The 25052-nt window shown below is 45.9% G+C and overlaps 1 protein-coding gene across 2 annotated transcripts in view; it reads left to right on the forward strand.

Annotated features, from left to right (window-relative positions):
- The window catches only part of si:ch211-137a8.2 (uncharacterized protein LOC777613 homolog), a 40173-nt gene extending 15454 nt beyond the window's left edge, over window positions 1-24719 (forward strand). For both annotated transcript variants that reach the window (XM_056441780.1, XM_056441781.1), the window contains 11 exons: window positions 2680-2830; window positions 3403-3585; window positions 3717-3851; window positions 3972-4166; window positions 5335-5458; window positions 5568-5726; window positions 5888-5985; window positions 14124-14363; window positions 21917-22060; window positions 22376-22431; window positions 23620-24719. In XM_056441780.1, the coding sequence (XP_056297755.1) occupies window positions 2680-2830; window positions 3403-3585; window positions 3717-3851; window positions 3972-4166; window positions 5335-5458; window positions 5568-5726; window positions 5888-5985; window positions 14124-14363; window positions 21917-22060; window positions 22376-22431; window positions 23620-23791 (1657 nt within the window). In that variant the 3' untranslated portion in view covers window positions 23792-24719. The remainder of the gene's footprint in view (window positions 1-2679; window positions 2831-3402; window positions 3586-3716; window positions 3852-3971; window positions 4167-5334; window positions 5459-5567; window positions 5727-5887; window positions 5986-14123; window positions 14364-21916; window positions 22061-22375; window positions 22432-23619) is intronic.
- The last annotated feature ends 333 nt before the right edge of the window (window positions 24720-25052 follow it).

Genomic DNA, 25052 nt, shown 5'->3' on the forward strand with positions numbered 1-25052 from the left:
TTCCCCTCATATTCCCACCTTTTGATGTCTCATCTCGTACGGATGTTGCCTTTTGAGACTGGGATCGTTTCCTGTGTAAATGTTTCTCGGAGCTCAAAGAATTGATTATCATCCAATCTTGACACCTCCAGTCCTGTCAGTATTTGGCATTCCACAACTTTTTCTTGGCCCATCGTGCGTAACATACTGTTGGTCTTTGTACCCTGTAGATTGAGCTTCTTCATGAAACGGTTGGTGCAGAAGGTTGCTGTACTCCCAGGGTCCAGGAAGGCATAGGTCGGCAGCACCTTGCCTCCTTTCTTAGATTTCAACTGCACTAGCCCAATGGAGAGCGTGCAGCCTTGGTCTCCCTGTACAACCCGAGAGATACTTCGACAGAAAGTTAACCATATCTGGGAACGGGGCCCTGTGGCCCTGCCAGCACCTGCTTAGAAACAGTGCAAATGCCTGCAGTGTGTGAACATTACCAGTCTTAACAGGCCATCCAGATGCTGTGTCCATATCGGCCGTTGCTATTTGGTGTTCATTGCCAAAGTGTTCTTTCAAAAGCCCTTTTTGTTTTTTGATCCCCTTGTTGCGGTGTCGTATGTGGGCAGCTTCATAGCAGCTCTCTAGGCTGTCCCCTGGTGTGTTGCTCAAGATAATACACACGCTCTCGATAACGGCTGGTTCTTTCTTCAATGCAGTGTTCTAATGAAGGAAATATACTTCAATGCATCACTGCTAAATATGATATAAATGTCTCTGGTAAAGAAGCAGACATTTGCTGATGCACCAGCCTTGTGGTCATTTCCTTCTGCCTTTGCATGACTTCATGAATGGCGTCCTGGTCGACTGCATTTGGCGCCGGTGAAGTGCTCTGTGCAGATTGTAGATTGTGTTCTTGTGTCGCTACCGTCCTCAGTGATGCAGCTGTGGAAGCTGAAAGAGTATCCAAAGAGTCTGGCAGAAGCTCTGTGTTTGTGGAAGAAGTCTCAACACCAGGGATGCATTTTAAGAGTATTTGTTGTAACTTTAACATTCCTGGTTGCTGCTACAGCCCAGCTGTTGGCCATCGTTCCGACGTCTCTTCGTACCTTCAGCCCACAGTCTTCCTCCAACAGTTTGTCGACCTCCGATACTCAGACAGCCAATCTAACGTCTCTCAAATTGTAGCCTGGGAGCGATGTTTTTAGTTTGAGGTTTCACGCCGTTGTACTCGGTCCTGTAAATCTCTTTGTGTGTTTACTTTTGTTCGCACAACACGTGGAGATGAAAAAGGTGGCGCTGTTGAGCCTTCATCTGAGGTCGGCGTGTTTATTGCCTTTGTGTCTAATTCAAGTCTTTGCTCTTTAAGTCCTTTGCTCACATAGGAACTCATTCCATCTGAATGGGCCTTCCCTCCAACGCCACTGCCTTCCAACACAAAGTTTTGCAGCATCGACGGCTATCCGCCTATCAAGCTCCAGTTGTTCCTTCATTTTCCTCAGCTTGTCTTTTTCCAGTTGCAGTTTCTCCTCTTCCGCCTCGAGGTCATGTCTTTTTTGCAGAGCAGCAATTTGCTCCATAAAGCTGCTTTCTCTGCCTTTCTATATGTGCAGATGAAATACTTGAAACGGATGATTTACATCGACTTCTTCTGCTTGACACATTAAACACACCGTCTCCAGGCCTCATGTCCTCTTGGCACATTTTCATAATCATCATCCATTTTAGACAAATCTTTCACTGAAAGGCTCTTTTTGTTGAGGACATGACACACGACACACTCGTGATCACATGACGGGTAGCGCAATAATCCTTTCCTTTGATGTGCGTTGTTACGTCCCCTTCTTGGTCTCGGGGATAAGTGTGGAGGAGGAGGAGGAGGAGGAGGAGGTTCAAATATTTATTATTACACAATAACAAAACTAGGCCTGGCTAACTACCTCAATGAAAAGAAACAAACAAAATGGCTTCCCCTGCTTCTCTAACACAGTTCTTGTCAAAACAATACAGAGGCAGCACCAACCAATAGTCTAATGTTTCGAGACACAAAGTACCTACACGAGTGCACAAATGTACAGGGCACCCCAAACTTACCTACTGTCCTCAACCTCTCACCTAGCAGTGTCAGTGTCAACATTACACAAGCCAAAAGCAGCCCTGAACTCGTCAAGCTTCCTCCTTTTCAAAACCGAGCCCACTCAGCCCATTGGCTAGCATGCTTTCTGGAACCCAGGTGCAGTCGGATTGGCCTGTATACAGGCGGTGATTGATGACACCTGAAGGGAAAACATCATAGAAAGTCCACACAACCGATATCGACTTCCTGGTCTCCCTCTGGTGTGTCTTGCTTGCGGTTAAAAACTGTCACCCATCCATCATTCCCTCCGTCAGTTACCCCTGTGCCCCATATATAAACTACCTGCCATCCGTGGTCAACCTGAGAGGCTGCAAATAATAAGCCGAAACAAACATGATATGACCATTAGTCAATGAAAGACGATACTTTTTCAATCAGATTCAGCTTTATAAATGAATAGTTTGGGGACACAGACTACCATTTAGAGTGTCCAAAGAGTATGTGATCTGTTAATAAATAACACCTATTTGGCAGTTTGCTGCAACGTTTAAAAAAAAAGTGTTTTTGTTATCGATCTCGCTGCCAGAATGGAGAAGGGTATCTTTCTCGTGGTTTGACTTCCTCTTTCCTTCCAGGTTGGAGAGGAGGTGGTTCCTCTGGCACCAGTTTATGAATGAACACGCCCAACTGGACACCTGGCTGCGATTGGCCGAGCAGGCTGTCGGTTCCCCTCACCCCGCCCACCTTACCTATGTCACTGCCAAGGAAGAAATGAGGAAGTTTGAGGTGAGAAGAAATTTAAACTAAAGTTAAAATGTAACCGGGCAGGATAGGCCAACGGAAGCTAACAGTGCTCCTGCAGGCTGTGCCTCCAGTCTATGAATGAGTGGGTGTGAATGATTAATCCTGATGGGCAATTGGAACCTTGAAGAAAGATCCTGCCGTCGTTGTGTGAAAGGGAACTTTTGGGGCGGCTTTAGCTCAGTGGGGTAAGAGGGCGCAAACTGCAGGGCGCAGGGTTGTGGGTTCGATCCCCATTAGTTAGTTGCTTCGGAGTCGAAAGCACTTTGCAACCCTCAACTGGGTCAAGGGAGCAAGTGGAGGAGTTTAGCCGCTGTGTCGCATCTTCAAGATAATTTTGTCTGACGGCTAAAAAATGATGTATTGATTGTTCCGACTTTGGTGTGACGATGTCAGGGCAGAGAAAGACCACACCCATTACTGTGTCACATTTTAAGCTTTTTTTCCTTCTAATATCTGGGACTTTTTCCTGGAAGAAGATGGCAAATTGAAGTCCTGTAAGGAAGTCTGAGTGAGCTCATGTCTTTGTTACCTCAACTTTGTGTGTGTGTGTGCAGAGGCTGCGGTGCGAGGCCGGGCCTCGGCTCGTCCAGCTGGACAGTCTGACCCAGAGGAACCGAGCACTGGCTCGGCTGTTTCAGGGTGTCATGCGGGCTCGGCTTCTGGCCTTGGCGAGGGACTGCGGACAACGATGGGACGACGCGAACGCCAAACTGGAATCCATCACCGAGCGGTTGAAGGTCCGAGTTCCTCCTAAAAAAATTACAACATTTTAATTGAAGAAATTGGAAAGAAATATTTAAGTGTCTCCAAACTGTCTGAACAAGAGTTATTTGAAGATGGAGAACCCCTCCTTTATTTGCTCCATCAGCTCTTTGTCTCAGAGTGGGAGGGGTTTGAGGCAGAGAGGGAGGAGCTTGCTCTCTGGTTGGCTGAGCTGGACGTCCGCTTGACCGAGGTGGATCACCTGGCGGGAAACACCTGCGAAAAGTTGAAGCGACTACAGGTGTGTGTCGTGTGTGTGATAACGACATACATGTTTCCTTTCTGCCGACCTCGTGTATATTGCAATATGTCTGTGTGTGTGTGTGTGTGTGTGTGTGTGTGTGTGTGTGTGTGTGTGTAGTCCTTCCAGCAGAGTGTGTGTGTGAACTCGGGCCGTGTGAACGTCCTGCTGCAGCGCGGCGAGGCCTTGATCCAGCGCAGCGAACCGGCTGATGCTCGGCGTGTGGAGAGTCGCCTGCTGGAGCTGCTGCGAAGCTGCAGCCTCGTCTACAGCAACATCGCACGGACGCACACGCGGCTGCTGAGCATGAGACTGGTACGCACACGCACACACACACACACACACACACACTGTGTCAAAACACACTGATGCAAATATACAGGCAGATGGGTGTACAGAGTTTTTTTTACAAATGTATAAATACACATTCACTCTGCAGCCGCGTTCATACACACATGAGGATGGAGGCTTTGAACCCAATAACCTTTAAAGATTCAAGGTCAGAGCATATCTCGAAGTTCGTCCGATAAGGGGCAACCTCCTAATTTAATAATGCACACATTTTAATGAACAACTATCCCGACTTTCAATCCCTGGATCATTCTTCACGTCATTCTACAATTCCCATGATGCAACTCAAAAGCATCTTTTCTGATACCGTCTCTGCATCTGAACCCCAAGCATCACATCTAACTCGCTGTGGCCTCGTTTGTCACTGAAATATATCAGTGAGAAATGTATTTTGCACATTATCCAAGTTAAAATAGCAAAATAAAAAAAACGTTTGTGAAATTATTTTACAAAAATGGGAAAACAATGGAATCTCTACATATACAACCTTTTCCCCTCAAGTATTACCAATTTTAGAAAGAAAGTCGAGGCTTCCCAATCTGAGCTTGCAGCCTCTCTGCTGTGTGGAAACGGCCTGCAGGTCAGTCTCAGTGTCCAATCAGGTGACTGTCTCTGAGTCTCATTCATGGCTTCCCAGTTTTACCCGATCTTGTTGGAACAAACCTTCTTTTTGTAGAATAAAGGGATTTTGATTAAAAATCTAACAAAGTCCTCTCTCCATTGGTGGCATGCTCTTTAAAAAAAAAAAATCTTCACTCGTAGTACTTATGAATATTTAATAAACTACAACTCGTTTGAAAAAGGAGCTTTGAGCTCGTCAGGGGATTCTATTTGTATTCATATTTAGTGTTGTGGAGGACGGAAGTAGCACCGTGGCCTCTTTCCTCACATTGATTTTACTCAAATCAATGTGTTTTTATTATTGAACGCCTTTTATTATTGTGCAAACAAATGAAAAAGAGGAGCTGAAAAGTGGTGCCTTAACTTTCCAAATGACCTTTTTACCAAAAGTACGTAAATTGTGTCAATAGTACGTCTGTACTTTTTATTTTAGTATATGTTTAAGTGTAGTAGATCATGCTATTACTATTCTTTAAATAAAGAAATTAAATACTTTCTCCTCCTCCTCCAGGTGTTTGAGGATGACTGGATTCTGCCTCAGGCTACAGACTCTGGTTGCCCTTCAGAGACTTTATTAGAAGAAGAGGTGGATTCAACCCACCAGGACATCCCTGTCATTCCAAAACATTCCAAAGGTAAGTCATACGTAATAAACGTTTAAATAAAGGTAGAAACTCAATCTTATATGTACATTATTTAGTTCTCACGGTTTCTCCATCTTTTCTCTCGATGCCATCCGATCAGCTTACCCCACCTTGGCCTGCTCCTCACCCGTTGACCTCCCTCCATCCTCAGTCTCCCCTGCCCATGAGCACCAGGGGCTGGAGTGGGACCCCTCCGTTGATATTGGACGCTCCGTCTCCCACGACGACGCTGACTCATTGTATTTCAGTGCCAGCACAGGTAGGAAGTGACAGAACATTTTCCAAAAAATTGATGTCTTTTTGTATTTTTGTGTTGGCCTCTTGACTTGTTGTTTCTCTATTGATTCTCAGTAGCTTCACATCTATCTAACTGTGTGTGTCCGTCTGTGTGTGTGTGTGTGTGTGTGTGTGTGTGTGTAGGTCTTTGTCACAGAGATGGTGTGAAGGGGCTGAGCTACTTCAGCTCACTCAGCTCTCAGACTGATAGCAATGACATCACCAATCAGGAAGCTGATCTGGTGAGTTCCAACAAACTGATTTTAGTTTTTCTGATTCAAGGTAAAGACAATAAATAAATCCATTAAATATGGTTTGGATGGAAAAAAAGAGATGGACATTAAAAATTACGAAATTAATCAAACAGCACACGTTTCTTGTTCTTTTAATGTCCTTTATGCACAACAGTTCATTGGCTCTCTCCAACAGTGATCATACAATATGTATGTAAGAATAAAAGGAAATCTTCAGGTAAAGATCTAATTATAGTGAATATGAGTTTTCAATGCATTCACTATTTACGTTTAATTCCAAACCCAGAAGAAGAAGCCGCATCTGACCGGAATATGAACCGAAAACCAAAGCACGTGGTGTTTTTCTTCTAATTTCTGTTGTTCTGCTCTGACCCAGATGCTACATGGCCCAGAGCCAGAGAGACAGACAGACAGACAGCACATGTTCTCCCTCGCTGTGTCGGCATTACAACACTACACCTCCTCTCCTGTTGATTTATTGATGACACCTGCAGTATTTTTAAGCTTTATTTATGTGTGTGTGTGTGTGTGTGAGAGGGAAACTGGAAAACAGACAAAAAGAAGAAGAAAAGACAGCATTCATTCACTCTGCTCGCCTGTAGCTCCCATCTCTCTCTCTGTCTCTGTCTGTCTCTCTCTGTCTCTCTCTCTGTCTCTGTCTGTCTCTCTCTATGTCTCTCTCTGTCTCTCTCTATATCTCTCTCTCTCTCTCTCTCTCTCTCTCTGTCTCTGTCTGTCTCTCTCTATATCTCTCTCTCTCTCTGTCTGTCTCTCTCTATGTCTCTCTCTCTGTCTCTGTCTGTCTCTCTCTATGTCTCTCTCTCTCTCTCTCTCTCTCTGTCTCTCTCGCTCTGTCTCTGTCTGTCTCTCTCTATGTCTGTCTCTTTCTGTCTCTCTCTATGTCTCTCTTTCTGTCTCTCTCTCTGTCTCTCTCTCTCTCTCTGTCTCTCAGTTCACGCTGAGCGTCAGAGCGACAGGGTGTGTGTTTGGGAGCTGCGGAGCGTTGTCTGTGTGTTTCTCTCTTTTCTGTTCTTTCATAGTTGTGTGTATTTAGTTTATGTGGTTTATTAGTTGGTTTCACAGTAGTTTAAATTGTTTGGTGATTAGTTGGGTTTTTCTCTGGGTGTCTTCCCGCTGCGGTGCCTCACCGGGCTCGGGGCGAGGCGGAAATGTTTGCCCCGATTCCCCCCCCGCTGCTCACGAGGAGACACGGTATGAAGATTGCCGGTGACTCCTCGTGCAGCGTGGAGGAATTGGCTCGGGCAGTCGGAAGAAAGTCGGGTTCAGCAGCGTGAAGTCCGCCGCCAAGATGAACGGCTCGGTCGTGATCTTCCTGGATCAGGTGGGGAAGGTAAGCCGCGTGGTAGAGGAGGGTCTCTCGGTGGGAGATTTGTTTGTACAGGTGTTTCCGCTGGACCAGCCGTCCACCAGAGTCCTCGTTTCAAACGTCCCTCCGCTCATCTCCGATGAGTTTCTCAGCAGAGAGCTCTCCCGCACGGAAAGCTGGTCTCCCGATGAGAGAGATCTCATCGGGTTCAAGGAGAGCTCGATGAAGCATATCATGAGTTACCGTAGATCGGTTTATATGATACTCAACGACCGGAGCGCGGAGTTAAACCTGCGCTTCAGCGTCAGAGTAGATGATGTTAATTATAACGTCTACGCGTCTTCATCGGCGATGAAGTGCTTTCATTGCGGGGAGGAGGGCACACCGCGAGGGCCTGCTCGGCGGGCGACCCTGCGCCAGCTGGTCCGGGCGGCTCGGGTCCGTCCGGCGCGTCACGACGCGCTACACCAGCGTGGGGAACAGCAGGTGAGGCGGCTGCCGCTGCGGGGCTCGCGGCGACGGCGCCGCCGATTCCAACGGAGAGCGCGGCGAGCGGCGTCACTGCTGCTGCACCCGACACACATGTGGTGGGTATGAATGAGGGAGTGAGTGATGGGGGTGATGCGGGCAAGGGTGGTGAGGGTGGGGATGAGGGTGGGGATGCTGGACAGGGCAGTGAAAGGCAGGCTGTGGGTGGAGTCGGGAGCGGTGAGAGGAAAGGAAAAGAAGGAAAAGCGGACCAAAAAATGGAGGGGATGTGGGATCTGCCAAGAGCAGTGGGGTAGAGGCTGTGGGTGAGGTGGGAAGTGGGGAGGAGGAAAGAAAACAAGAAAAAGAAGGGGGGGGGAAACAAAAAAAGATTAAAAAAACAAAAAATAATATTGGTGATGGTTGTGATGGCACGGGCTTAGAGGTGGAAGTGGGAAGTGGGGTGGAGAATAATGAGGAAAGTGAGAAAGAGGAGGAAAGGGAAAAAAAAGACGAGGACAGGGGGGCAGAGAAGCCCTTTGAGGGGGTAGGACGGGTGGGGGGAGGCGAAGAGGTGGAGGAGGACGGTGCAGGGAGGAGGGGCGGAGCAGGTGGAGATGGACGAGGTGGTTGCAGGTGCGCAGAAAGGAGCCTCACAGAGCATAAAGAGTGGCCAGAGCGCTGGCAGCGAGGCCAAGGCCAGCAGGGTGGAAGTGAGGAGGAGGAGTCAGGGGGCGGGGCCGGTGGAGGACAGTAGTGACGAGGAGGGGTCAGAGGACAGCGACTCTCCTCTGTTTTTAACAAATAGTCAGACGCAAAAGCTGTACACAGATGATGAGATCAGGCTGTTTCTGCACAAAAAAAAAGGAAAAAAAAAAGTAGAGGTCAAGGATCACTTCCTGACCTCGTGGCCTTTGTACACTCGTGCCATTTCCACATGAGGGGAAAAAATTAGACAAACAAGAGGTTTTAGGATCAAAAAGTTTTTGCCCAAAGTAAAGGAGTGCATCCAGCAGGGGGAGGTGGAGAGCTCCAATGTGTGTTTTATTTGATTTGTTGGTTTTAAGTTTTATTTGTTTTTTAAACTCTTTTCTTTTAATGAACACATTCAGAGTCGGAGTTTTAAACGTAAATGGAGCGAGGGACAGTAAGAAGAGAACATCAATTTATGAATTTAACAAGATGAAGGCCAACGATGTTCTCTTCTTACAAGAGACGCACAGCGACAGCACCAACGAGGCGGACTGGAGGAGGGAGTGGGGGGGGGAAGTCCTCCTGAGCCACAACACCAACCTCAGCGGAGGAGTGGGCTTCCTCTTCTCCAGGGCCTTCAGCCCTCGGTCACTGGAGGTCAAACACATCGTGGAGGGGAGGCTGTTCTTTGTGAAAGCACGGTTCGACCTTTTTAACGTGGTTTTTATAAATATCTATGCTCCAACAACTGGGACAGAGAGGCAGCTGTTTTTATCCAAAGTTAATGATGTTTTAAATGACTGTGCCTCGGAGGATTTTTATTCTTGGGGGGGGATTTTAACTGCACAGAGGATGATTTTAATGACAGAAACCACACAGAGCCACATCCAGCTTCACAGCAGGTGCTGAGGAGGCTGGTCCATTCTCATGGTCTGGTGGACGTGTGGAGAAGGATGCATCCGGACTGCCGACAGTACACATGGTCCCACGTTAGGGAGGGAAGGATCTCCTCAGCCAGGTTAGACCGTATTTATGTTTTAAGCACCATTTTAATATTTTTAAAATGTGCAGCATTGTTCGCTGGTTTTACTGATCACTCTTTGGTTTTATGTCATGTTTTATTAGGAATTTTTACCTAGGAGCGCATATTGGCATTTTAATACAGTTTTAACTTTCGATAGGAATTTTAGAGAGGTGTTGTTTTATTTTGGGGCATTTTTAGGCTGAGGAAGAGTGATTTTAATAATCTTAGGCAGTGGTGGGACCGTGGTAAGGTAGAAATTAAGCTCCTTTGTCAGCAGCACACTTTCAACGTCACTAGAGACGTCACCAGATCTATGAAGGACCTGGAGACTGAGATAGTGGACCTAGAAAGTTTAAGCGAGTCCACAGGAGATCGAGGACATATTGAAGTCCTCAAAGTAAAAGGCGGCTCTCGCCGACCTGTTCAAGTAAAAGTGCAAGGCGCACTGGTCAGGTCCCGATTCCAGACCATCGCGGAGATGGACACTCCCTCTAGCTTCTTCTTCGGCCTGGAGAAGAGGAGTGGGCAGGGCGAGTGATCCACTCACTGCTGACGGACGCAGGGCAGTCGGTTGTGGAGCCAAGCCAGATCCGGAAGCGGCGGTGGGGTTTACTCCTCCCTTTATGCCACTGAGTATAGGGAGGAGGGAGAGTCGACGGAGGGGCTCTGTGGGAGCTGCCTCAGGTCTCCGAGGAGACTAATGAGGAGCTCGACAGACCCATAACCCCCAAGAGCTGAAAGCTGCCCTGCAGGAATGCAGGAGGCGCGCCCGAATCGACGGCCTCCCGCTGAATTTTACAAAAATACTGGGATGTCCTCGGAGGGACATCCTAGACGTCTTCAATGAGAGTCTGGCCTCTGGTTCCATGCCGATGTCCTGCGGAGGGCAGTGCTGACGCTACTGCCAAAAAGGAAACCCGCAGGACATCGGTAACTGGCGCCCTGTGTCTCTGCTGTGTGTGGATTATAAGCTTCTGTCCAGGGTCCTGGCCTCCAGGCTGAGGGGAGCTATGGAGCAGGTCCTCCATCGGGACCAGACCTACTGTGTGCCCGGCAGGTCCATGGTGGACAACGTCCACCTCATTCGGGACGTTTTGGAGGTCTCCAGCTCGTTGGGTATGGATACTGGTCTGATTTCTCTCAGGAAAAGGCTTTTGACCGCGTTGAACACGGCTTCTTCTGGAAAGTTCTGGGGAAGTTTGGGTTCAGCGCTGGTTTCATAGCTAAGATCAAGGTGTTGTACAGTAATGTTGAGAGTGTGCTGAAGATAAACGGCAGGCTGTGTGCTCCTTTTAGAGTGAGTAGAGGGGTCCGGCAGGGCTGTGCTCTGTCCGGGATGCTCTACGACTCTCCTCGAGCCCTCCTCATTAAAATACGCTCTAGCCTACATGGTTTGGTTTTACCTGGTTTTAGTAAAGGAATGATTTTATCGGCATATGCCGACGACGTTGTTGTTTTTATCAAGAATCAAAATGATGTAAACCTTTTAAATCAAATAGTACATGATTTTAGCACGGCATCATCAGCGAGGGTGAACTGGAAGAAAAGCGAAGCCCTCGTTGTGGGGAGTGGCGTGGCGCCTCGGTTCTTCCACAAAAGCTCATATGGAAAAGGACGGTTTTAAATATTTAGGAATATACCTGGGAAACCGAGCATGGTCCAGAAGAACTGGGAGGGCGTCACAGAGAAGATAGAGGAAACTTTCCAAATGGAAGTGGCTGCTCCCCCAGATGTCTTTTAAGGGTAGAGTACTGGTTTTAAACAATCTTATTGCATCCCAACTGTGGCACAGGTTGACCGTGTTAGACCCTCCCTCTGGCTTCTTAGCTAACATACAAAAGAAGATGGTGGATTTCTTTTGGGAGGGTCTACACTGGGTGCCACAGGGGGTGCTGTTTTTAGCCAGAGAGGAGGGGACAGGGCCTCGTCCACCTGGCCAGCCGGACGGCCACTTTTAGATTACAGTTTGTTCAGAAGTTTTTAACGAGTCCGGGGTTTTTAGTGTGGCGAGACGTGGCCAGCTGCATCCTCAGACGTGCTGACAACCTAGGGCTGGATACTGCTCTGTTTTTAATAGACTCCAGCATTTTAAAACTAAGTGGGCTGCCTCCTTTTTATCAGGGTGTTTTAAGTCGTGGGCCCTTTTAAGCACGAATGGTGCCCACAGTCTGACTCTCTGTTCTGGTTGTTGAGAGAACCATTAATTTATAATGCACGACTGGACATTAGCAGCAGCGTCACCCCTGGACTAACGGGGGCGCTGCTGCGAACAAAGACCCTTTCTCTGCAGCAGTTGGTGGATGCAGTGGGGCCGACGCTGAGCGACCCCGGCCCTGGGCTCCTGCTGGGGATGCATTCCGACCGGGTGGCGAGGAGGCTCCTGGAGCTGTGGAGGCAGAGGCTGACCGGGTTGGAGAGGAGCCTCCTCAACGACTACAGCCAGCAGAGAGCAGAGCCGGACCCTGCAGACCCTTCCCAGACATCTCCCTCAGCCCGGGCTAGGGGACTTACTGCCCCTGCTAAGAACGAGCCACCCAGAAAACTGCACACTGAACAAAGCAGACAAGAAGACTTTGTATTTTAACCTCGTGAAGAGCATCAACAGGTCCAGACTGTGCAACAGACCGCCCACTGTGTGGTCAGAGAGACTTGGGCATGGAGGCCCTGGCCCGCAGTGGGGGGTCCTATACAAGCCTCCCCTAAAGAAAAGGACCGCTGACCTCCAGTGGCGGATTTTACACGGTGCTGTCGCGTCCAACGCTTTTATTTCGGTAATCAATCCCGCTGTCCTGAGCCAGTGCCCCTTCTGTGACCTCCGGGAGACTATTTACCATGTTTTTAACGAGTGTAAGAGACTTTTGAGTTTCTTCGCTCTTTTAACAGTGGTTTTTAGTCTTTTTAATGTGGTTTTTACAGAGAAGGTTTTTATCATGGGAGCTGCCTACAAAAAAACAGAAAAGAAAAGTGGCAGCTCATAAATTTTTATCCGTGAAGCCAAAATGGCAATTTATTTAACTAGGAAGTCCCGGGTGGAAAACAGAGAGGGGCAGGAGGCCAAGGCAGTGTGGCTCTGTAACATCAGAGCCAGACTCTGGCTGGAGTTCAGGTTTTACAAGCACATTGGAGACCTGGATGCTTTTAAACAACGCTGGTGTTTTAAAGATATTGTTTGTTCTGTGGTAGAGGAGGAGCTGGAGTTTGCACCACTTTTTATTCGGTAAAACATGTTTTCTTTTTTAATGTTTTTAATGTTTTGTTTGTTTGCTTTTATTTTAAATAACCTGATTTTTAAAACACTTTATTTGTAGAAAAACGTTGTGATGGAAAAAATGTAAATAAAGTGTTTTTCAAAAATCAAAAAAAAAATCTCTCTGTCTCTGTCTGTCTCTCTATATGTCTCTCTCTCTCTCTGCCTGTCTCTCACTCTGTCTCTCTCTATGTCTCTCTGTCTCTCTCTCTCTGTCTGTCTGTCTGTCTGTCTATGTCTCTCTCTCTCTCTGTCTGTCTCTCTCTATGTCTCTCTCGCTCTGTCTCTGTCTGTCTCTCTCTCTCTCTGTCTGTCTATGTCTCTCTCTCTGTCTGTCTGTCTGTCTGTCTCTCTCTCTCTCTGTCTCTGTCTGTCTCTCTCTATGTCTCTCTCGCTCTGTCTCTGTCTGTCTCTCTCTCTCTCTGTCTGTCTATGTCTCTCTCTCTCTCTGTCTGTCTGTCTGTCTGTCTCTCTCTCTCTCTGTCTCTGTCTGTCTCTCTCTATGTCTCTCTCTCTGTCTGTCTGTCTCTCTCTCTCTGTGTTTCCCACACACCGTTGCCCTGTCGATGACCCCGAAGCCCAACGGAAAGAGAGCAGAACGTACAGCTGAGCTGCAGCGTCCCAACAAAGACATTGTGTGCGCTCACTTGTGTCGTCTTTCTGCGTTCAGTTTTTTTCTTAACACCCAAATATCGATTGTGTGAAGGCTGCACGCATTCTGGATGCAACTAAAAGAATTACCGGGCGAGGACTAACTGGTTTTTGCTGTGCAGTCCTCACCTTGATGCAGGGCAACCGTGCAGGCTGATTGTATACATACTTCTTCTTCGTCTTACTTTTATATATTAAGGGAAAACAACATTTAATGCATCCAAACAATGATTATTGACAAAGTATGCACGGTGTTGGATGTTTATATTGTAAATGGTAAATAGACTTGTATGGCACTTTTCTCGACCACTCGAAACACTTTTTACACTCCATGTTATTCACCCACTCACATTGTATTGCTCTCATGGGAGGAGCTACCATGCAGGGTGGCCCCTGCCCATCAGCACTAATATCAGGTTAAGCGTCTTGCCCAAGGACACATCGACAGGGCCTAGCGGAGCCGGGCATCGAGCCTCCGATCTTCTAATTGATTGTGTAATAAAAAGAACCAAAGCTGGGGTAGCTCGGAAAACAAGAAGTCTGAGTTCTCACTCGAACGCTCGCTGTCTGATTCAGGAAGTTTGTTAATTTCCACATAAAAATGCCAACAAAATAAAAGAATACATGTTTATGGGCTGGATCATCAGGAGACGACCTCAGCAAAACGATATATTTTCAAAATTAATTAATAATGACATTTTCTGTTATCTGTCCAGCAATTGGAGGACTGGCTTGACCACGCCCAGCTCGATGTCCCCTCACCAGTAGCAACCCAGGGGGGCAGGACTCGGCCAAAAGGACAACGGTGGGCGACCTCGACTCCTGACCGACAGGACGACGAGCCGGTCTGCTTTGATGGCAGGCGCGTGAGGGCGTGGCTTGGTGTCCAAGGACCCGCCCCTCTGGAGAGGACGACTTCCTGTTCCAAGGCTGTGCAGACTGCCGGGCAGATCGAGGTGGGTCACAGTACCTGTATTCACACTTATGCAATACATTTCCCTTCTCAAATGTATTTTTTTAAATTTATGTTAACTTTTTATATCACAGTGCATATTGATGAGTAAAACATAACATTTAGCCATATTTGTGACCAACCAGCTAGTCTGATTAGGTCCTGATTATAACCGACCCGGTATGGTGTCCACCTGTCAGAGCATCTGATACCCGCAGGTCACATCAAAACTACATGTTTCTCACCTTTGCTCTCCCACCACAATTTTGCAAAATTAAAGATTACTAATCTTGAAATGGAATTAAAATATAAATGTAGTACTGCCAAATGAATTATAGTTCAAGGACAAATATAGTTATCTTCTACTTTTTTATGATTATGTGTGCATCAAAGCCCGAGAGTCTTCCACTGGACCACGTGAAAACACTTCAATGAGCCACCCTGTTGCCCTGGGCAACACCTTCCTTCATTGCCATGAACTCGCACACATTGACTTTTGTTTGATTAAAGCTACAGTAACCAGCTGATTCAGGAAATATCTGACTATAAATGTGTTTCTCTAAAGATTTTTGTCTACAGCTGATAGGAAGTCAGACATTGTTGAGTATCGGATGAACACATTGGTGGTTTGAGTTTATTTGTGAGATGTGTGGGAAATAACAAAAGTATAACGCATCTTGTGATGAGATCCCGCCACCGCCAAATCGAACCAGGGCTGTGAAGTTGGAGGGGGGGGGGGCAATGTTCTCATATCCACTGTGTACCTCCTGCTGCAGTACGTGTCCAGAGAACCACTTTTTGCTTGATGACACACAGACTCACAAGGTGAGGACGATACCAGCGTCTCTATCCTGGCTGGTAAACCTAGAATAACGCTAGCTTTATTTTTCTCGTCAATCTGTACTTGTTTTCCTTCAACATTAAAATTCAGTACATGGCATCACATGAACATAATCTGATTCTGCATGTGTGAAAACTCCTGACCTGACTCCTGAAACACACGCTCACGTCCTCCTCACACTCGTCACACCACAGAGTCAAAGGCTTGGCTCATGGGGACCGGTTCACACGCGGTACAGGCTGCAAGTCGGACTTGTTCAGGTTCAGATATGAGCGAGCAGAATCAGTTTTCAGTGTGCCATACCCATCGTAATAATTCATCTTGTCCAGCGTGTTCTTCGGTCTGCTCTCAAGTCGTTTGGAGTACTTGACATTGCAGGATGGGAACAATATGTTGATGCTATATGTGAAAGAAAATGTGAGGAATCCGTCTAGGAGTGGTCTGGAAACTAAACTATTTACTTAAAATTGATAACTCCGTGATGCCAATTGGAAAAACAAGTTAATTTGCCATCATATGAAATGTGTTGAAATGTCACAGATTACAGTAAAGTTACTGGAAACGGTTTAGAGCTCAATATCCGAACTAGTCCAAACAGATTGAGGCCATGAAATGTGGATTAAACATTCACGTTCCCTTTCCAATGACTCGTAATAACGTTTGTGATCTTCTAACTTTTGATCCCGAGCCGTCACCGTGCTGCCGTGTCCAACCCTTTGGTTTGGTGCCACATGCCTGCAGAACTAATGACATTCCCCAGCTGTACTTTGTGTTCACTGATGATGAGCTCATGTTTGCAGACGGTGAAACATGATACACATTATTCCTGCTAAACATCGGTGTGGCGGCATTGGCACCGGAACCATTTCAGTATGTTAAAGCCAAAGCACCATGTAGTGCATTTTCTACCTGTGAGGCGAGACTACTGACTACTTGGATCCTGCTAAGTATCTTCTTTAAACTAGTTTTATCTGCTAAAGTTACTGTTGTATTTGTTGTTTAAAGCTGCTAGATTGTTAGTCTGTCCTGTTTTAAGGAGTTGTTTTGGTAGAGAGGTGTGTCCTGTGTTCCGACACCTGAATCTTCACTGATTGGACGAGCGATCGTCACCTGGTTTCTATTGAGTGTCATTTGAATACCAAAAGCCAAGCTGGAGGTAATTGGCACTAACTTGGGCTCATAACCGGGTGGGTTTTTCGTCAGCTGTAACGTCAGCGTGACTCATCGGACGAAGACTGGAGGACAAAGACATAGGAGTCTTCCGTTGGAGTCTTCGGGGTGGCTGAGTATTTCCCATTTTTAAATATGTGTGTCTTTTCCATACCTGTATCTCTACTCAGGTTACTATAGGACTCGTTCATTCATGTACCGGAACCCTCCTCTGTTATCCTTCCTACCCGCTCTACTCACACCCAGCACCTGGTCACAGGAGGCCTCTGAACTGTCAGTCAGCCAACCGCAAGGCCGACTTCATCTCTGGCTTTGCTGTGGAGCAGTCGCTTGACTTCCTGGCTCTCACTGAGACCTGGATCACAGCAGACAACACGTCTACCCGGCTGCTCTCTCCTCTGCCTTCTCCTTTAGCCACACACCCAGACCCTCTGATCGTGGTGGAGGTACAGGTTTACTCATCTCACCCACATGGTGTTTCTGTCCCTACCCGCTTCCACTCTTTATCCCACTGACTTTTGAGTTTCATGCGGTGACCGTTACTCATCCGGTTCAACTACACATTGTTGTTCTCTACCGTCCCCCTGGTTCTTTGGGAGATTTCTTGGACGAGCTAGACGTCCTCCTATCGAACTTCGCGGAACACGGCCCCCCGCTCATCCTTCTGGGTGACTTTAACATCCAGACAGAGAAGTCATGTGATCTCTTACTCTTATTGTCTTCCTTTAACCTCTCACTCAGTCCCTCCCCTCCTACTCACAAAGCCGGCAACCACCTTGACTACATTTTCACAAGAAACTGCTCTACCTCTAACCTCACTGTGACTCCTCTCCATGTCTCTGACCACTTCTTCATCTCTTACTCTCTCTCTGGTACTGACAACCCACCCATATCTACAGACCCTGCACCTGTACGCCGCAACATTCGCACCCTCTGCCCCTCCTCTCTGGCCTCCTCTGTCCTATCTGCTCTCCCTCAACTGACTGCTTCTCACCATGCATCCTAACTCTGCCGCAGACACTCTCCTCTCTTCCCTGTCTTCATCTCTTGATTCTCTTTGTCCTCTCCGGCTCCGTGGTTGTCGGACTCGGTGCGCGCCGAGAGAGCCACCCTGCCTCTGACAGGAAAGAAAATGAATCAAGCGGAAGACTTGCTCTTCTATCAATCTCTCCTCTCCTCCTTCTCTTCCTCTATCTCTGCAGCCAAAAGCTCTTTCTACCTGACCAAAATTCAGTCTTCCTTCTCTAACCCCAAAAAACTCTTCTCTATCTTTTCCAACCTCCTTGATCCCTGTCCCTCCTCCTTCCACCCTTTTGCCGAGCCACTTTGTCGACTACTTTACAAACAAGATAGACGACATACACTCCTCCTTTACAAATCCATCTTCTATCACCTCACCAACACTAACTTCTTCATCCCCTCTCTTCCTCTTTCACCCCTTGTCTCCCAATCAAGTTCTTAGCTTGGTGACCTCCGCCCGACCGACCACCTGCGCCCCTGACCCCGTCCGTCTCCCATTCTCCAGGCTATTGCACCTGACCTTCTGACCTTCCCCACCCAACTGATTAACAGCTCCCTCTCAACTGGCTGTTTCCCAACTCTCTGAAGGAGGCGAGAGTCAACCCTCTCCTGAAGAAACCCACGACCCGTCTGAAGTCAGCAACTACAGACCGGTCTCTCTTCTTCCTTTTCTCTCCAAAACTCTGGAGCGAGCTATCTTGAGCCAAGTGTCCTCCTATCTCCACAGTAACAACCTTCTTGACCCTCACCAGTCTGGATTCAAGGCCGGCCACTCGACAGAGACGGCCCTCCTTGCTGTCTCTGAGCAGCTTCACACTGCTAGAGCAGCCTCTCTCCTCTGTCCTTATCCTTCTCGACCTTTCTGCAGCATTTGACACCGTGAACCACCAGATCCTGATCTCTTCTCTTCAGGACCTGGGGATCTCAGGCACTTTTCTCTTCCTACCTTAAAGACCGCACCTACGGGTAACTTGGAGAGGATCTGTGTCTGATCCTTGTCCTCTCACTACTGGGGTTCCTCAAGGCTCCGTCCTGGGTCCCTCCTCTTCTCTCTGTACACAAATTCTCTCGGCTCTGTCATTCGTTCGCATGGCTTCTCCTACCATAGCTATGCTGATGACACCCAACTGATCTTCTCGTTTCCACCGGCCAAACACGGTGGCGGCACGAATCTCTGCCTGTCTGACTGACATCTCTCAGTGGATGTCTGCTCACCACCTGAAGATCAACCCTGACAAGACTGAGCTACTATTCCTTCCAGGAAAGGCTCCCCACCCACGACCTGACTATCACCTTCAACAGCTCTGTGTTGGCCCCTACCGGACTGCCAGGAACCTCGGGTGACACTCGACAGTCAACTCTCCCTGACGGCCAACATCGCTGCGGAGTGGGTCCTGTAGGTACATGCTGCACAACATCAGGAGAATACGTCCTCTTCTTACTCAGAAGGCGGCAGGTTCTGATCCAGGCTCTGGTCATTTCACCGACTACTGCAACTCCCTCCTGGCTGGTCTACCTGCAAGGCCATCCGACCTCTGCAGCTCATCCAGAATGCAGCAGCTCGACTGGTCTTCAGCCTCCCGAAATTCACCCACACCACTCCGCTCCTCCGCTCTCTCCACTGGTTACCGGTGGCTGCTCGCATCCGCTTCAAAACACTGGTCCTGGCGTATCGTGGACGGATCGGGCCCGTCAACATCCGGGATATGGTCACACCGTACACCCAGGCACGTTCGCTCCGCTCTGCAACAGCCAATCGACTTGTGACTACTGCACCTCGAGCTAATCACTCTACATCCAGACTGTTTGCTGTCCTGGCTCCTCAGTGGTGGAACGCTCCCCACTGACATCAGGACAGCAGAAAGTCTCTACATCTTCCGTCGGAGACTGAAAACACACCTTTTCCGACTATATCTGGATTAAAACACAGATTAGCACTTCAGTGGCACTTAGATAGCACTTACTTATGGTACTTTTGTAGTTCGACTATGTTGAGGAAATGTTACTTCCTGTATTCTTGTTGTTCTTAGTTTGTACTCTAGGTTGAAATGCACTTATTGTAAGTCGCTTTGGATAAAAGCGTCTGCTAAATGACATGTAATGTAATGTAATGTAGATTGAAGGGGTTCAATCGACGTATTATTCTTTACACGGCGACGTAAAACACATGAAATACTCGGCTGAGAATATATTGCATCCAAATTATTCATAGCAGCAGCGATGCAGTGTGAATACATTCACGTGACGACCGGGAGCGGCATCTGGCAGCCTGTCCGAGGTGAATGGTTGGACAGCCTGAGCTCCTGAGTGAATTTGAGCACCCTCTGTGTAAATGTCGGGGACTTTTATTGTGAAAAGTAAAAACGGAAGGGGTGGATCTGCTGTCCACTGCCTTTTTCAAGGTTGAAAGGAGGAATTGAGTTTGCTGTCTCGGTTTGGACTCCGACGCCTTCATGTTGTTGGACAATATATGTCAACTTTTTGAATGTCTGGACCACAAATGATTGGTTGATGCTCATTAGGCTCATTTTAATTGACACATTTCTGAAAAACTTCGTTTTTTTTGGCGCCGTAATATTCAAGCTCTTTGTTAAAGCCGTCATGAAAAAACATTTACAAATAATCTGCGAATTAATTAGTCTCACGCACGCAAACACACACACACATACACACCCCTAGGACAGGAATCCTTAATACGGGTTTAATTAAAGACCTTAATACAATGTCCCTAATACATGTGGTTATCATATACATACACACAGACACACATATACACCCCATATCCCCCCTCCCCACACACCACACTGTCTTTCTCAGTTTAACTTTAGTTAGGGTTCCTTTTTTATCTTTCCATCTTTTGCAAAGACTGAATCCACAAGAATTGTCTTCTATCACCCCCCCTCCCCCCTCTGTGTTCTCTCTTTTCTGCCTCTCGTTCGTGTTTCTCTCTCCATCCGACTTCATTTTCTCACCCTCTTCTCATTACCGGTGAAAGCAGCGCCTATTTATTCTCCTCTTCCTCTTCATAGTCCATCGGTGTATGCATCGAGTCTGGCTGGACTTTGACCGTCGCCATGACTGGCGAGCAGATAACTGTCGGTGTTCAGGAAAGAGAGATAAACAGACGAAGAGAAAGGAAGAAAAGTTTGTTGAGTTTTCAGGATCAAATCTGATAACTCTGTGTGTTATTGTAATTAGAGCGATCTCGTGCACATTCATTTGCAACGTGCAGGTTTGATCGAATGTGTTGGTGCTTAATAGCATTGGAACTTTCTAATGGCGGTTCATTACGGCCAAAACTATCGAGCGAGCACAAAACAAATTGGGAGCAGAAATCCACCTGCGAGCCCAGATTTGGGAGCAGCGGCGCAGAGAATCTGGAGCTTAATCGATGTTTTGGGGCAGCTTGTCTGCAAACACAGACTGAGAGCAGAACAAACTCCGATTAATTTGACGCATCATTATCCTCCTCCTCGACGGGCTCCGTCAGCTTTTGGGTGAAGTTATTCTGCTTTAAAGGATCCTCGCAGAGCTAGACCACGTGTCAGAAGCTCAGTTTTTGCTAAAAGGGAAGTCTGCAAAAAACATGACTTTAAACTCATGAGATTAGCCAACTCTTTGGGGCTGCAACTATATATATATATATTTCTTTTTTATTTATATACATTTCTTTTTATTGATATATTTATTAATATACATTTCCATTTTATTTATACATTTATTTATATACATTTCTTTTTATATATATATATATTTCTTTTTTATTTATATACATTTCTTTTTTATTTATATATTTATTTATATACATTTCTATTTTATTTGTACATTTATTTATACACATTTCTTTTTATATATAATATATATATATGATGAGTGGTTTCTCCCCAAAAGTTCTTACAGACGACGCAGTGTTCTCCCTAAATACCACAAACTTATGTCTCCTATCTCTGACAGTCGTCATTCAATGTATCTTCATACAACCGTTCATGTGATATCTTAAGAATGAGTTTCAGAATTTTCTTTACGCCTTTGTTAAAGAACTATAAATGTTGTGTCTAATTTCTACTTGTTAGCAGAGCCTTTTCAAAGTAAACTTCCATCTTCACAGGAAACAGTTTAGGCTGAGGCATCTGGTAGTATATTTTTTCACAAGTGTTTATGTATCTAGTGGGACGAAGTAAAAACATTGAAAGTACTAAAGTCACTCTTAACACAGCTTTTAAAGAACATTGATCAGATATTGGGCCATTTTACAAGAAAGACCTGAATCCTGACTTCACTTGAACTCGACTCATAATATCTAAAATTGGCTGAAGCAACTAATTTGACAGATTGTGCTTGGATGTCCTTCAAAGGATTTACAAACTGTTCAAACTGCTGGAGAAGTTAGTGGTGTTGTAAAACTTGAGCATGTTCACAGATTTTGAACTGCAGACTCCCCGTCAGAACGCCCTCTAATGAGATCGGATGACCTTTCACACACTAACCGACCTCATCTAATCGTCTTTAACTGGTCTGTGTCACAGTGTCGCCACAGAGTCGCACCCGACCAGCTGCCTCCTCACCTCAACGACACACAACAGCCTCTTCCTGGCCCCGCCCCTCGTTTGTCACGTGACCTAAAGGCCTCCTCCGATTGGGCGACGCACCAATATGGATCCACTCTCCAGGTGAGTTGATCTGGGTCAGTCGGTTATCTCGACTCTTGGTGTGATGGAGCCGATGAACCCGAGATGTTTGTGGTTTCACTTCTCCTGGTTATCTCCACACATACGACACGGTGTGAAGACCGCCAGAGGAGTTCATCACATCAGTGTTAACAATGAATGTGTTATGGATTTGTTGATGGAAAACAATACACCCTGTACCCTTTAAATAAGTAGTATACATAATATCCAAATCGATCACATTAGTTCAGGAGTGTTTGTTTCATGTCAACGTTTCCTAAAACCACTGTGAATTTAAAGACGCTCTCTGTTTCGCAGGCGGAGGAAGAGCAGTCCTGTCGTGAGGAAGCTGAGGGTCTTCTCTCCGAACGAAGGTCAGAAAGAAGTTGTGATCGGAGCAATAAAAGACGCAGACGGGCTGTAAAATGTGGGATGTTTCTAAACCTCAGAGATAAGCAGAACAGGGTGCTCTGTGTTCGTGAGGAGAAAAGCACGAGAAGGTTGGCGGCCGACCAACACGTCTTTGATCTGGCAATTAACAGGAAGAGCGTTCAGCGCCGGTCCTTACTGGCGAGGTTTGGGCTCGACCTGCTTCGGTTTCATACTCGAGCAACTCGAGAGTGAGTTAAGGTTGGCCGGCATCAAAGTGCTCTGGAGCCATGTAGAAGTATAAATATATATATATATATATATATATGTGTATATTTACACTACCGTTCAAAAGTTTGGGGTCACTTAGAAATGTCTTTGTTTTTCAAAGAAAAGCACTGTTTTTTCAATAAAGATAACATTAATCAAAAATACACACTATACATTGTTAATGTGGTAAATGACTATTCTAGGTGGAAACGTCTGGTTTCTAATGAAATATCTCCAGAGGTGTATAGAGGCCCATTTCCATCAACGATCACTCCAGTGTTCTAATGGTACATTGTGTTTGCTAATCGCCTTAGAAGACTAATGTCTGATTAGAAAAGCTGAAAACAGTTATGCTGGTGATATAAGCTATACAACTGGCCTTTCTTTGAGCTTGAAGTTTGAAGAACAAAATTAATACTTCAAATATTAATCATTATTTCTAACCTTGTCAATGTCTTGACTACATTTTATATTCATTTGATAAATAAAAGTGTGATTTTTCATGGAAGACACGAAATTGTCTGGGTGACCCCAAACTTTTGAACGGTAGTGTATATATGTGTGTGTATATATAGATATACACACATATATTTATTTATATATATATATATATATACACACACATATATATACACACATATATATATATTTATTTATTTAGAACTGAAGAAAAGGAACAACGGATGGTGGCTCCAAGAAAAACTCTTTTAAAACACTGTTATAGAGAATTTTAATCTTAAAGGGTTAATTTTACTTCCTCGAATATGGAAATCCGCGGGAACTTGAGAGTTCTTAGTTTCATGAAGAATTATTTAAGGTTTAATGACCGGCTTGTTTATTAGACTGAGGAGATGGATGGACTTTGAATGCTGCCCTAGTTAAAGATGACATTACCAGTATACCTCCACCTCTTCCTCCTCCAGTGGGACCTCCAGCAGCAGGCCTCCTTCCTGTCCGCTCTCCCCAGCCCTCCTCTTCCTCTTCCTGGCTGCAGCTCTCACCCTCCTGGCCGGTCTGATCTGGGTCGTCCTGGTTCCGCCGGGTCGCTGCTTCCACCCAACACTGAGCTACGTCAACGGACCACCGCCTACATGAAGACCACCCAGAGGCCCTCGGGAACACCGGGCTTGTACGGACGATTATGAACATGTAAAAATAATGTTAAAAAATTCTGATTAACGCTGTAGAAATGCAGCTTTAGCGCTGTGGGGAGATGAAGTAAACGTCTATGTTGATATCCAGAAAACCATCGTGCCTCACATGACTCCGTGAACAGATTGAATGAAGCGGAAGCTAACGGTTGAGGTGTTGGGAGATGGGTTGATACGCTTACATAATGACATCATTTAAACTGCCATGCGTGTCGAAATGATGAAGTATGTCGTACTTGATATTAATCACAAACTGCCTTGTTGCACTGCGACGGCATTTATATTTATAATTAATGAAGAATGTTTTCAAGATGACGAAAGAAAATGCTCTAAAGTTAAGGTCTGTTTACTTTTAGCCCATTACATGTTTGTACATTACTGCTCGCTTTTTCTTTTCCCAAAACAATCAAACGTGTGTATGAATGTGTTTCCCCTGTGTTTCCAGGCAGCTTTTGGTTTTAGAAAATTGTTCTCAAAATCAGCTTTTCAGAGACTTAAAAAACCTTCTGCAGAGAAATCCTCCATCCCAGTGAAAAGCCAAAGTTGTGTTGTGTCCTTCTTCTGCCAAGACCAGTTATCTCACTACGATCAAAACGCAAGCAGGATGGAATATTATTCTCACACAGAAACAACTGCGTTCTCAGGTTTCATTTAAAGGGGATCACATTTTTGTCAGAACTTGTGTTTTTAGCCTTTTTAAGCTGTTTGACAAAATCATAGAGGGGAGAACTTCATAAATCAACGGTGATCTAAAACATTTTACTTTTTGTTTGTTATTGTTTCAAAAACTGATATTGCATCCAATCAAATGTTTATGCTTCTGTATCTGCGTTTGAATACAACAAATGAACTGCATTAAATATTTAGCGGCGCTTGTTTGGTCTGAATGTTTAAGTATAACAGGAATGTATTTTAGGTGAAGTCCAGACAGAGGTTAGTGTTTAATCTCATGCATAATATTTAATATTCTATATTTTATCCTTGAAGAAATGGGATTTAATACATCCATGCGATTATTAATGGTTGGCTTTAAAAAAAAAAGACATCCACAATCTATACCTGAACCTAATATACGGTGTATTAAAAAAAACATTTGACACCTTACGTTAAAACATGACATTATCATTTAGCAGAATTGACCTCTAGTCTGGAGATCAGCTCACAAACAATGTGGTGGAAAAAATACTTTGATGGAAAATATATTT

The sequence above is a fragment of the Pseudoliparis swirei genome, chromosome 20 (genome assembly GCF_029220125.1).
Source record: "Pseudoliparis swirei isolate HS2019 ecotype Mariana Trench chromosome 20, NWPU_hadal_v1, whole genome shotgun sequence".
Lineage (NCBI taxonomy): Eukaryota > Metazoa > Chordata > Actinopteri > Perciformes > Liparidae > Pseudoliparis > Pseudoliparis swirei.